Genomic DNA, 15,047 nt, shown 5'->3' with positions numbered 1-15,047 from the left:
TAACTCAATTAATAAGACTTATTAAATTCCTCATCTTTTTCTTCACCCTTGTGACTCATCATTTAGCAAAATGTTTCATTTTGCTTTTACTCTGGGAAGACATTGGGACAGAGACAGAGTCAACTATACTTGACTTTGTCTAATGTTCGAGACTGTAAGTACTAATAATGCTGAATTAGAATTTTTGTTTATTTATTCTGACTATACCTACAGTTTTTTTTCTTTTTAATATTTGAAAGTCTAGCTTTAACAGGAATTCAGAATATTAGGACTAACTGTGTGAATTAAAAGAAATATTAATAGTTTTATAACATTACTGTATTTGTAACTGTTGAAAACACCAAAGATATGAAAAATAAAATATTGATAAGACATCAATCACACAGATGCAAAATTTCTTTTAAGGTAAACTCCAGTTAAAACCACACAATAGATTAAAAAAAAAAATTCTATTTAACTTACCTTATTATTAAATGTTAAATTTTGTACACATCCATCAAATCCAATATGTCTTGGTTTATGAGTCCAATTCATACCACTAGCAATAAATCCTAGATCAACATGAGTACCACCAACTTGTAATGGTCCATTTACATTAAGGAATTTATTAGAACCAACAGGAATTGCCAATGTTAAACAATTTTGTCGTTTACAGTTATCAACTTGTAACTCAATACTCTGGAAAAAATTCAAATTATAAATGCGTAAATACAACTGACCCAATGTCTAAATATTCTTAATATAGATATATACTTTCATATATTTTTTTATGAATACCAAAATTAAATTGTGGTAATCCAAATTCAAAATTAAAGAAAAGTATTTTTTTTTTAATGCATTACACATATAATATTATGTGTTACAATATAAACATGTTTATATTACAATATAAACATAATATACAGATCACTTTTCCTAGAACAAAGAAGAAACAGAGAAAATTAGTCTGAAGCTAATTTAATTAATCTGAAGCAGAGATTAGTCTCCTTTCATGATAAATCAATTCATAAAAGAATTTGTAAAACAATAGCTTATGAATTTATATAGAACAGAAGATAATTATGAATTATGTTAATGATAATAATAGTTTTATTTATTAATTTTAAGAATCTAATGTTTCACAGCTAAATCCAGTGATAGTCTGGCAGACTCTGTCTAGGCTCAGACTGATCAATATGTGAAAGTAATAACTCTTCTGACCTCTAGGGCAGAATAGTAGTATATATCTTTTATCTGAAAGACTGGTTTAAATCCCAATTTGATTTGGGTTTTTTTATATACTACAAATTCATCTTTCATAAAAAAAAGAAAGGTTAATTGCGAACATAAAAGACTAATTACACTATCACACCAACTGATTGAACTATTCAATGAAACCAGTAATTTTATTTAAAGAATATTAAGGGAGAACATTTTTATAAAAATTACTTTAATTTTTAAAAAAATTTAAAATTTTGTTTTTTTTGTAATGGCATTACATTACAAATGGCAAATCTTTTAGCACAATGTTCAGATAAATGACAATTTGAAAAATTAACTTCACAAGGCAAATTTAAAAATCAAATAATATTAGCATATTTTCGTTTCATATAAACTAACAAATTTTAATTTATATTTCTTATTTTTAAAGACAGTATGAAATTTGAGTTACAATTTAGACTTACAGCATTAGTCCAAATAATATCAATTCTATGTGTTTCACCATCTGTTAATCTGATTTGTTTCTGTTCAACTCTAGCAGTACCAGTTCCAAAATCAACTAACAAAACTGGGTAACCACCCTGTAGTTCTAATGACATGAAATCTAAAAAAAAAAAAAATGTATTAAAAAAATGCCTATCAATAAGATGCAAGATAAAAAAGAGATTAAAATAAAAATCTCTTTTTATAAATAAAAATAAAGATTCAAAAGAATTTACTATCATCTATACTACTACTACTTCTATACTATCATCCCCTTCAAAGTAGTCCCTGAGAGATGCAACACACTTATGCTACCATTTCTTCCAATCCTCAAAACATTAGTGGAAAACATCTTTTGATGTAGTCATAAGTTCACTTAGCAATTTTTTCTTTATTTTATCTATCACAAATCATTATCCTTTTATGTTCTCTTAGTCAGTGAAAACAAGAAAAAATCACAGGATGTGATATGTCCAGAGAATATGCATCAGTACAGGTGTTACTTTTGGCTAAATAATCATGAATTAGTGAAACTGTGAGCTGGAGTATTATTTCTATGCAAAATTAAAGAACTGTTTGCCTACTTTGTGATTGTTTTCTTTGGATTCCCTCATGTTAACGGTATAGATTGCTAAGTAATACTTTTTTTGACTGTACAACCTTGTGGTAAGAATTCATAATTGATTATAATCAAAAAAAAAATGATTAGGAGAGAATCTTAACATTCTACTGAATGCAGTGTGCTTTTTTGGTCTTGTTTCTTCAGTAACCTTTCATAAGGATAATTCGACCTTCATTTCAATATCACAACCATACATGTACATTTTGTCACCTGTTGTGTTACATTTAAGTAATTATAAGTCGTTAGTGATATCAGCTAACAATTATTCTGCAATGATTTTGTGCTGTTGCTTTTGTTGAAATTCAATAGTGTCAGGACAAAGGCTGCTGTTACTCATTTTACACAAGAAATATCAGTCAAAACTGTTTCACATGAGCCATAAGAGACACTTTCCTTTTTAGCAAATTTTCTAATAGCGATTTGACGATTGCTGGTCAAAATGGCCTTTATTTTATCAATATTTTTATCAACTGTTAATGTATTAGGATATCCAAGAATTTTGTAATCTTTATAGCGTTCTTAAAAACCATATCTGGACCACTCATAAACCCTTGGGGTCAATATAACATCCTTACAAAAGACTTCTCTAACATCATTGCTTTATTGCAGTTGATTTAAACTTTAACACAAGATTTAATGCATATCCTTCATTCCACCATTTTCAATCAAAATAAATTACTACTCATTTTTACTTTCTTGTACGAAGTAAAGGAAGTATTGTATTGTAGAGAAAGTATTGATCATGAAAAATTTCAGTTTTCAGATTTCAACAGAAATATCCATTTTGATCATCCCTGAATCCATTTTAACTAGTTACAGCATGATGTCTGTATGTATGTCAGTATCTCGCATAACTCAAAAACGATTAGCTGTAGGATGTTGAAATTTTGGATATAGGACTGTTATAATATCTAGTTGTGCATCTCCCCTTTTGAATGCAATCGACTGGACCAAAAGTGACCAAAAAAGTCCAGAATAAAAAAAAATGGATTTTGAACTTTTTCTTAACTGCAGTAATAAGCCCTCATTGAGAGCTTTTCAACAATATATCATAAGTTATACTTATTTTCATTGGTTCCAGAATTATAGCCAAATAAAATTTTAATTAATGAAATATTTGGGGTTTACAAGGGGAAGACACATCGGTTCAAATTCGACTTCATCCTCCTTTTTTTAATTTTAATATATTGATTTATTAATAATTATTAACCTTGGATTGTAAAAGCATTTTTACGATAAATAATAATTCAATAATTACAATAAAATAAAGTAAAAAATATCAGAAGTTATTAATGAAATAAAATTTTATGTACTTTTCATTTTACAAAAATGTGTATATGTAATTTAATAGGCGTACAAGGAAGTCATGTGACTTCAGATTTTTTTTTAGTTCTGAATTACAATAACTTCGTAAATAACTAATAAATGCGTAAATTTTATTATAAAATCTTATAAAAAATTTTAATTTTGAGAAAATTGATAAGAAAAACATGATTTGAATCAATGTTCAAATCAGACTTCATCTCTTCTTTTTTTAACTTTTTTTTTTTTAATTTTAAATATATTGATTCATTAATAATTATTATCCTCGATTGTAAAAAATTGTTTACAATAAATAATACAATAATAACAAAAAAAAAAAAAAAAAAAAAATGAAAAAATATCAGAAGTTATTAATGAAATAAAATTTTATGTACTTTTCATTTTAAAAAAAATGTATATGTACAATTTAATAGCTGTACAAAGAAGTCATGTGGAGTCCACATAATTTTTTTAAATAAGTTCTAATTACACAGCTGCTGTACAACAGTGCTATTATCATGTGGGATAAAGATGAACTCAGCTGAACAGACAAAATGTGCAAAATTAAACAATTCCTTTATTTTTTTTATCACACCTTGCATTTTGACATTATATACCACACATAATACATTACACATCCTGAACATCACATTACATTGCTTTTGTGTATATTCTAATTTTGAATATAAAAATCCTTCACTAGATGCAGAGTTCTCTGAAATACCACAATTATGAAACTAGATAATCAAATGGAAAAAAGGTTATTACAACATATAATGATACTTACTAAAAATAGAATATGTGCTCAGATTTGAAAATTATATTTTTCATAATTTTTAAGCTATTTTACAGAACGAATAAACAAAACTGCACAAAAGATCTTTGAATATCAAAGCATTACTGGATTTACAAAATTAAAAATGCTATCCATGTACATGCTTTGAAACATGAAATGAAAATGGATAATTCATTCTTTAAATAACTGAGTGCAACCTCTTACCTTGTACTGGAAGAGGAAGTTTATTAGTAGTTGGTCCGATATAAAATACTAAACCATCTGGTTTGTTTGAACGTAGCTGCAGAGAAAGGTGAGAATCAAGACACGATGGTAAAGGTGGATACAGTGCCCATCCTTCACCCCAGAATCCAATTCCTAAAATTTCACAATGAGGTCCCTCAAATCCTTCAGGACATTCACACCTATAAAAACAAATAAATTATGAAGTATTCTAAATAAGAGTAAATACAGAAAATAGAAAATTACTTCATAATTATTAAATACATTATTTCATTTTACAGTAACTCATATAAATATTATACAAATATACATAGCATCTAGAAATATATATATATATATATATATATATATATATATATATTGTCACATGTTATAGGTTCAACAAGGATGCTCAGAGATAACAAAATTAAACTCTTATAAATTCAATTTATTTACTATTAAACAACTTACTATGTTCAAAATAAGTAACTTATAAGTCACAAATACAATTCTGATTCTATTATGAAATTTACAGTGAGTAATAAAAATAAGCAAGTGATTATGACAGTGAAGTAACAATAATAAAATCAATAACAAGAACTATTTACTTTTAATAGTTACAAAAGGAAACTACCTTACACTTTTATCAATGAATAATATCACTTTATCCCCTGTTCACAATGAACAGTTTCTCATTCTTAAATGCAGACTGCCCCAAAAAGAATATTTTGATGCGCACTCTTCACTCATACACTTGACTGTTATCAGACATTCTTCAAATTTTATTATACACTGTTTAAAATATTCCCTGGTCCTTGGCAATATTTAAACCTTTGGACATAAAGTTAGACCTGTTGTAATAGCAACCAACCCACCCTTCTGTAAGTGAAACTGCTTCTATTGTCTAACCTTCTACACTATTCTAGAAATTCTTTCTATTGCACCTGTTTGTGTTATTTCTGAATTATTCTTTTTAAATCTGTTTATCAATTTACATTCTTTATTTGTCGCATGTTATAGGTTCAACAAGGATGTTCAGAGATAACAAAATTAAACTCTTATAAATTCAATTTATTTACTATTAAACAACTTACTATGTTCAAAATAAGTAACTTATAATTGAACACTTACTCTCACACTTTCCATAACAAGAAGCTTCTCTACCTATTACAATATATATATATAAACCAATTATTATGTATAAAATTTGAAGAAGCATTTGAGAAATATTATGTTTGGAGTCTTCTTCTCTATAAATATGAAAAATGGACATTAAGTAAAAGGAAAAAACTGAAGGTATTTACTATTTGATTATGAAGGAGAATGAAGTAAAAAATATGGACAGGCAAAGAGAAAATTTTTAAATAAATAGTTGGATGAACAAGAAAGGCTTAAGATCAGGAAGAACTAAGAATAGGAAACCTAACTGAATGAGTAATATTATGAGAGGGATTGAATAAGACAGAACTATAAAGACCAGTAGAAGTAGGAAAGCAGATAGAATAGAAATTACAAAAATTATAGATAATCTAAAAGGAAATGGGAGTTATTAGAAATTCAAAAGTTTAGCTAGAAATGGAGAAGAATGGAGACAACAGGCTGCCAGCAGAGTAACCATATGATAATGGCAACTTAAATATCTTACTGTATGTAAATAATTAAAATGAAAATGTGATAGAAAATAATAATTATGAAACTATATACAACAAGCACATTTACACATTTGAGAGGAAAGTTGGTAATGGTTTGATAAAATATTGTTACTAAAGAAATAAATATAGCCAACATTTATGAATTTAAAAAAATACTTGTTACAATGACAATAAAAATTCTAGTCACTGTTTAAAATCATTGGGAAAGGTAAACATTCATGTCACAGACTTAAGTAAATAAGTCAGTAGATATTTATTGGTGTATTTGACATATTTTGCAAGCCTGCACAGCAATGAGTGAAAACATTGCACATGGCTATTAGAAATAGCCATGAAAGTTAAATAAATAATTCTAATGATTTTAAATCATACTTTTTTTAGGCCTACAATATTATTGTAGGATAAATTATTACACAACTTAATATTTTGAACAATTAAAACTAATAAACTGACATAACTCACATTCAATCTGAGTTTGTTTTTAAATATGAGGAATGATAAAAAAAAAAACCAAACGTTTTAATTACGTGCCAATGCAGATATTTAGTGAATGTGGTTGGCAGTACTGTGTTCCGCATAACCTCCTCTGTTACCACATGTTCTTGGATTGCTGATATCTCATTTCATTTTCATTTTATTGTTATTTAAGTGCAACAAGTTTTAGTAGCAATTTTTTGGTGATTGAACTTTTGTCTCAATGTTGTAGCCAAACCCAGCTTTCGTCTCCCATTATGATCCTTTACATGAATGTTTCATTGTCATTGGCTCGTTCAAGGAATTGTCAGCAATTGTCCACTCAATGTTCTTTCTGCTGTTTGGTCATCAAACAAGGAACAAACTTTGCTGCAACTTGATGCATGTTCAATTTTTCAGTCAAATTTCATGGCATGATCCAATCGAGATGTTAACTCTTTCTGCAAGTTCTTTGACAGTCAATCAGCGATTTGCATGCACATCAGATTGTTGATTTTCTGAATTTATGTGTCATCAGTTGAAGTGAAGGCCTTCTTGGTTGAGGTCATCTTTAACTGACTGATGACCACTTTGAAATTGTGTAAACCATTCGTAGCATTACATACGACCTAGAGCATCATCTCTGTAAGCTTATTTCAAAACTTGAAAAGTTTCTGTGAAAGTTTTCCTCAGTTTCACGCAAAATTTTTCATTTATTGTTGCTCCTGAAAAACGCTCATTAAAAAACTGCTACTAATACTTAAACATGTTGCAATCAAATAACAATAATACGAAAACTAAACGAGATATCAATTCAAGAACATGTGGTCACAGAAGAGGTTATGTGGAACACAATGCTGCCAACTGTACATCACTAAATATCTCTGATGGTGTGTAATTACAAATATTTGATCTTTTTTTAACAAACCTCGTAGCATAAATTTTTATCAAACTATAGCCTTTGCTTTAAGTTACAAAAAAATGCATAATACTTCATTCATAGTATAAAATAAAGGATCACCAAATGAGTGAGTATGCAAAATGATAAATTATCACAATTATTTTACTAAAATGAAGAAAATATTTTTATGGGCACAGAAATAAATTCCATATATTTAAATTAACTCAGTGAGGTATTTTAATCAATGAAGATATTTCTCAATAGTGAGAGTATCTATTTTCTCTTTTACACTCATTATCAAAACAAGATGTTTTTTGTAAATAAAAATGTAAACCGTCACTAGACTATCCATTGTGTGTATAACTTTTCAAATATTTTCTTTAATATTTTTGTTCATAATCAAAAACGTGTGTTTATTATAAAGTGAAAAGATTTCATATATATTTTTACTTCAATTATTTATATCATAATTGTGATAATAGAACAATTGCACAATGTATTATTCTACAGTTGCGTAATGAATCAATAAATTGAAAATGAAAGCATCTGTTCAGGCACTAGTTGGGTTTAATCCTTATTCATACTTTCACTGTACAGTATTTAACATACACTCAAAATCACCTTCAAAAATGTTTTTCTTTCTCCATTACTTAAATCATTTTATTAGAAAATTAATAAGAATACAATTAATAGTCATAAAACTTTTAAAATTTTTTGTTAAATTTAAAAAGTAATTTTTATTGATGTTTTATTTTTCACTATTTTTATATGCTACATATGTTTTATGGTGTAACTATTCTAGACATGTAATGTTTTACAGTTCAATTGATAAATCAATTGCTGCTTATTACATGAAAATCAAGGTAGCCATTCTTAAGTACAATCTCATTGCAAACAAACATTGCATACTTACATGTATGTACATTGCATATTGCATATATACATATATGCAATAAAAACTATTCAAGTTATCTGATTTTTACAAAACTTTCTGAAGGAGGTTTAGAAGACCTTTCTTTAAACCTCAACAATTCATAAAAAGATGTTACTGAAGAAGCATCCTTTAATCTGCAGTATTTAGATGAAGCCAGATATAAGAAAAATAAATTGAATCTCACAGGATCATTCATCCATCATCATTTCATGCCATCACATGAAACAGCAGATACAGTGAAATATAAAACTAAATTACAAATACAAATTTTAAACAAAATTTAACTTACACTTCACCGACAGGTGTACCACCATTGTAACAAACAGTATTCTTCTTTATTATTCTACAGTTGCATAATGGATCAATAATTGCTCGAACACCAACAAATGATGTTGTATTAGTATAAACAGGACTTGGTACATTACTTTTATTCAAAAAATTTGTACAATCTGCTTCACAGTACTGTTTTTCCAACATGCATTCATCTATATTTACCATTAAAATCTTAGCACCTAGCGCTTTTTCAAGCTGTAACAATATAAAAACAATCAATACATATACTACACATATTTATAATAAAGGTTATCAAGATACATATTTCTTTTATCCTTGTCATTGTTTTCAGTGGTTAGATTTATCTGGAACAATTAATTTTTAATGATAAAGCAAACTAAATTCACCTCAAATTAATTTTTTTTGTCTGTTCATTGTTATCACAGTATCTTCTAGAGTTGTACACAGTAATGTTAACTAGTCATGGGTTCAATTCTTGACATGGATCTGATATGTTTCTTAAAATATTTGTAACACATCTGAGGTCAAAAAGTAATAATAATTTAGCATATCAGAATTGTGTTTTTGAATATTTTTTTTTAATGTATGATCTTTAAAATGTATTTTATAAATGAGTGTGTAAGGCGAGGAAAGTCCATTTATGAGTGCTCAATATTTTAGTGTTGAATTTTTTTATCTTCAGGTAACATGGTGTACAAAGTAGTAAATGAATCATGTACTGCAAGCCTAAATTTTGTAAGATACAATTTAAATGTTAATCACATAACTGTCAAACTACAAAGTTTACTTTATCAGGTTAATTTACTTTTTTAAGTTCTAACTTAAACCTAGTATTATTATTATTACTAATATTAAAAAGTCACAAGAACCATTGAAAGTGTTATGCAAATATATGTGTATATAAGGTACAGAACTGACCTCAGAGTGCTTCATACTAATTTAATCATTAAAAGCAACTCTTTTGGTATTCTATAGTTTATTATTAGAGAAATATATAATAAAGTAAAAATGTAAATATAGATAATGAATAGTAATAAGAAAATAAATAAGAATAAAGAACATAACAATAAAAACAAAGCATGCCAATAGAAAATCACTTAATTTTCTTTTACTTACTTCATTTTGATGTTCTGTTATGGCAGCATTTATTCTTTCGGGTTCATAATATGGTGATCCATGGGCAGAAAATCTAACATCTAATTGCCTTTGGTTTACGTTATGTGGTGAATGAAGTACAGTGAATACATCCACATTATCAATACTTGTATTTAAAAGTTTTGATAAGTGCCATTTTAGCACATTGTGTTTACTAATACCCTTCTGAAATTAAAACAAAATAATTATAACTTTCACAAACATACAAAAAGTATAAATTTAATAAAACAAAAAGCAATTTAAAATAAAATATTAATAGAAAAACGTGATTTTATTTATCCTAATAACAAAAGTATTTTTTTAAGAACAACCAAATGAACTCTTGGGGAAAAAATTACAATAAATAATGGATTTACACAGATTATACATGAGTGTAGTAGTTGATGAAAAACAATGGAACCCACAAACAACGAGCTCGCTTGTAACAAGTAAAATTCCAGGATTTGTTTGATTTTTTATCTCATTAATGATAAATTAACTTGCTTTTAGCGAGGTATCGACGCATCATAAATTTGGTTATTACGAGCATTTTCATTTTTTTAAATACTGTAATTCAAAAAAAGTTAAATAACCAAATGATCTCAACACAAGGGAAATTCCATTTTTTCATTTACAAAATATACAATTATGATTTATATGTAAAGATTTGGATTTGGAATTGCAAAAAAAAAACAGAAAAATTATATTATTGATTGATAATTGCCCTGCTCATTCATCACTGCACAACTTAAAAAATATAAATCTTGTGTTTATACCACCTAATACCACAACAAAACTGCAACTGATGGATCAGAGGGTTGTTCACAGTTTTAAAGTTCATTACAGATGGTTAATGCTTTTAAAAATTATTGAGAATATGGGAAAAAAAAGAATTCCAAATGATGGTTTTAGATGCTATCAGATTTAAGAAGCGAGCTTTGTGTAACATATCACAAGTTACAATTCGAAACAGTTTTAAGATATCCAATCTCATTCCATGCCATATTTTGTCGGAAGATTACCATGATGAAGATAATATACCACTCTCAGAATGGAGTCAAACTCTTAATTTGACAAAAAAATCAGGCTTTCCAGAATATTCAATAGATGACTAAGAACACCCAATGATGATGTACATACTACAGAAATTCAGACTGATGAAGACATTATTACTGAAGTAACTCATAGTTGTGAAGGTGATAGTGAAGATGAATCTACTGCTCTCCCAGTCATATCAATGACTGACGCCAAAGAATGTTTTAAAAAATTAACAGTTTAGACTAATAATGTAAATGATGAATTTGTGGAGTACTTGAATAAACTACAAACTGTCTTGATGATTACAGGTATAATATTATTAAACAAACAAAATTAAATGATTATTTTAAAGCTAATTAGTTTGTATGTGCAATTAAGTTTTGATGTATTTTGTTAGAATGAAGAAAAAATAATTAGAATTATTTTTTAGATTTAATAAATACAGTTTGTACGAAAGAACATGACATAAAAAGTTTTGTGTGGTGTTCATTTGTTACTTTCCTCGATGATTTTGTTAAGTCTTACTGCACACTTGTTACCAATTTTTTTGCTAATTCACTGAACGCTAACAATTTTGGTTAAAAGTAAAACGTATTAGAGTGTCTAAACATTGTATTACATCTAAATTTTATTTGTTAGTCTATAATACAAAAAAATCAATATTTTATTTTAAAATAGCTTCTTCTTAGATGTACAATGTATTTCTTATATTAATAATAGATAATGTATTATAATAGACAATGACAATGTAAAAATTTATGGTTACAAGGTGGCAACTTGGAAGTACTGAGCACTCAGCTGTAACGAGCATATTTGATCAGCCCCTTAAATCTCATTATAACCAAGTTTTACTGTATTTATAAGATGTTATCTTTAATACCAGTAAAATATTACTTTAAAACCTAGACAGTTATTTAGAATCAAATTTAACTTTTCAACTTATAGAAAACAAACATACAGCTATTTTAATAAATGAAAGTCTTAGATTTAAAAATATATAACATGTGTAGTGTACACTTTTGTCAATACTTACAGAATCTGGTGATACAAATTCTTCAGCAGTTATATCAGAAAACCGAATAGAACCTGATTTATCTACAGCTTCTTCAGGAATAATTTTTATTGTGACATTTACTACAGCATCAACTGTGTGTCTTGGAATTAGAAGAGCTTCTTCTGTAACCTTTAAAAATAATTGATTGTATAAACAAATAATGTTACAATATCGCAATTATGGAATAATAAATCTTCAGTTACTATTACAATAATTATAATAACACAACTGTAGGTAATTAACATAATTTAAAACATAAACAAGTAATAAACCGTAAGATATAATGTGATCAATAAGATTCTTAATTGTGATCACAGTATTACATTTTACATAAATTATTAAATCATTTTAAAACTATACTTTAACAAATAAATGTAATATGCAAAAGTGTAAGTAAATGAATCAAAGATATTTTATTAATGTATTAGCAGACATTTTTATTAATGTGTTAATAAAAATGTTAAAGCAGTGGGGTTGGATATGAGTCTAAGCAGTAGCTGCTGAGAAGCATATAAAAGGGCTCCAAGAGCTGTTGTTACTCTGTTTATGTTTAAACAGAGCTTATTACTTTAGTTAGAGGGTTGGTGTATATTGAGCATTGACAGTTAGAAGTTAAGTGACTTGTGGTTTCTTTCCATCATCACTGTTTTTGTCACATACAGCTTTAGCAACCACACACTTGTATGGTTGCCACACACAATTCTAAACCCTGTTATTACTATATTAAACAAGTTCAGTTTGAAATCTACTGCAAATTAGACGATATTTCTTGTGTCTAATCAGAAAATATTATGTGAATTGAGGTTCTCATTTGTTTTTTAATGTTTAACTTATATTTTTTTTTGTGTGGTGGTTTGTATATACAAAATTTACAGTTTTACTTTTTGTATTTGAAATGTGTTACTATTTTGCTAATAATTGTAATCATTGTGATGATCAACTAGAACTGATAGCTGCAGTAAAAGTGACTCACTGAGAAAGGATTCTGAAAGTAAGAACAAATATCCTGAACTCAGTATCATTACATCAAGTGCTACATTACATCAATGCTACATCATGGAAAACAAACTGTTAGTTCTATTTACTGAGGAAAATTGAACTATAGGTTGATTTTTACTACTGTTAAAAGTTGTATTTCTTGAGTACATGCTTTAGAGCTTTACTGTGACCCCAGAACTAGTGAATAACCCCTTATCACTCAGTGGAAATACATTGATGTCCCAGAACTAAAGATACTTATAACTCTGTTATTGCACATGAGAATTATAAAGCCAGGCTCCAGAATTATTCGAAAACATTTAGGATGTTTAAAGCTTCTCTTCTTTAAACAGTATATGAGATTTTTGTTAACTCTTAAGATTTTTAGAGTACTTTCACCAACAGATCTTCAGCCTTTAGAAAATTGATTGCTAGTCTTTATATCAGGCAGCTCATCCCACATTACAAATGGCTTGCTTCTAAAGCACAAGAAATGGCAACAACATTAATAACACCAAAATAGAATTATTTTGTTCTTTGGGTGAGATACATTACCAGAGCAGGTGAAAAGTCCTGGGCTTCACACAGAGATGGCATTAGTACCCTTAATTTCTCGACGGCATCGCACGATTCCATTTTTCATTAGTTTATAATAAGATTTTCTAGTTGCTGCATCACTTAGTGTAGTGTTTACAATTAATCAGGGCGAGAGAATTAGGGAGTTTTTTTTTAAATGGAGAAACTGGAAATTCAAGCAGTGATTTAATTCTTTTTTCTGTAAGGTTTAATTGCAAAGGAAATTAAAGAAGAGCTTGATACGTCATTGGGAGACTCTGCCATCAAATACAACAGTTAAAACATTGGGTTGCAGAGTTTAAAATGAGTTGAACATGAGCCATGCAGTGGATGCTCTTCTGAAGTGACAATGCCAGAAATGTAGAACATAAAATCATTTTGGTAGCTTGATGAGTGACACTGAACAAGTTAGCAGAGTCTGTAGGCATGTCAGCATAATGTGTGTGCAATATTTTGTATGAACATTTGGGCTATAAACAAGTTGTGCACTAGATGGGTGCTGCATTTGCTCACACCCGACCAAAAACAGTACTGAAAAAACATTTCAAGCGATTATCTTGAGCTCTTTCACGCAATCAGAGGAATTTTTACATCAATTTGTGTTCGTTGATAAGACTGACCTGGCTACCAGTGACTATCACTTGTTTCCTAACCTAAAAATATGGCTTGCAGGTATGAAATCTTTGACCACTAATGAAGTAATTGCCACCATAGATGGTTATTTTAAGGAGTTGGATAAATCGATGTACCAAACTGGGATAAGTGCTCTTGTGGAATGGTGGGCTAAGTGCATAGACCTTAATGGTGAATAAATTGAAAAATAAATCAAAATGTACCCAGAAAAATATTGTTTTCTTATTCAGGCTTGGAAATTTTCAATCCCACCCTCGTATTTAGAAGATTACCACACTTATAGCAAACTTTTTAAATCAAAATTTATAATTTAATATCTTTGATCATCTTAGTAACTTTGCAATAATAAGTACTGTGTTAAACTTGTATTAAAATTAATAAAAATAAGTACCTTAAATGTTAATAAGTAAGACTGCTCCATAATCCCTTGTCGCATAGTAATCATTCCTGTATCATGATTAAGATCAAAATTTGGATGAGAATCAATAGCCCAATCAAAGGATTTATCACCAACATCCCAATCATCTGGGTCATCAACATAAACTCTACCGATTTCAGTGTCTGGAGCTTCTCCCTGCAAAAAAAATATATTTGTAAGTTAATATCAAATTAATTATTAGTGTGGTTCAAATTTAAATGAAAAATCATAACACTTAATTATCGTAAAACATTCACATTACAAATGTAAGTTCTAAGTATTGCCTACCAGTTTTTGATTTGTATGGAACCTAACTGAGCAATTTTTAAACTAGACAAATAAAAAATGACACGTATCTTATACTAACAGTTGCTGCAA

General features: G+C 28.1%; 1 protein-coding gene across 1 annotated transcript in view; it reads right to left on the bottom strand.

The window, feature by feature from the left end:
* Nucleotides 1–15,047, bottom strand: part of LOC142324791 (DE-cadherin-like) — a 129,252-nt gene that overhangs the window by 17,731 nt on the left and 96,474 nt on the right. The window contains exons 17-23 of the mRNA XM_075365788.1: nt 14,643–14,825; nt 12,044–12,193; nt 9,955–10,158; nt 8,834–9,072; nt 4,608–4,807; nt 1,665–1,804; nt 463–678 (exon numbers count right to left, since the gene is read on the bottom strand). Coding sequence (XP_075221903.1) covers nt 463–678; nt 1,665–1,804; nt 4,608–4,807; nt 8,834–9,072; nt 9,955–10,158; nt 12,044–12,193; nt 14,643–14,825 — 1,332 coding nt within the window. The remainder of the gene's footprint in view (nt 1–462; nt 679–1,664; nt 1,805–4,607; nt 4,808–8,833; nt 9,073–9,954; nt 10,159–12,043; nt 12,194–14,642; nt 14,826–15,047) is intronic.

The sequence above is a fragment of the Lycorma delicatula genome, chromosome 5, assembly GCF_047948215.1.
Source record: "Lycorma delicatula isolate Av1 chromosome 5, ASM4794821v1, whole genome shotgun sequence".
NCBI lineage: Eukaryota > Metazoa > Arthropoda > Insecta > Hemiptera > Fulgoridae > Lycorma > Lycorma delicatula.
This window is presented reverse-complemented; position numbering and strand designations above follow the sequence as displayed.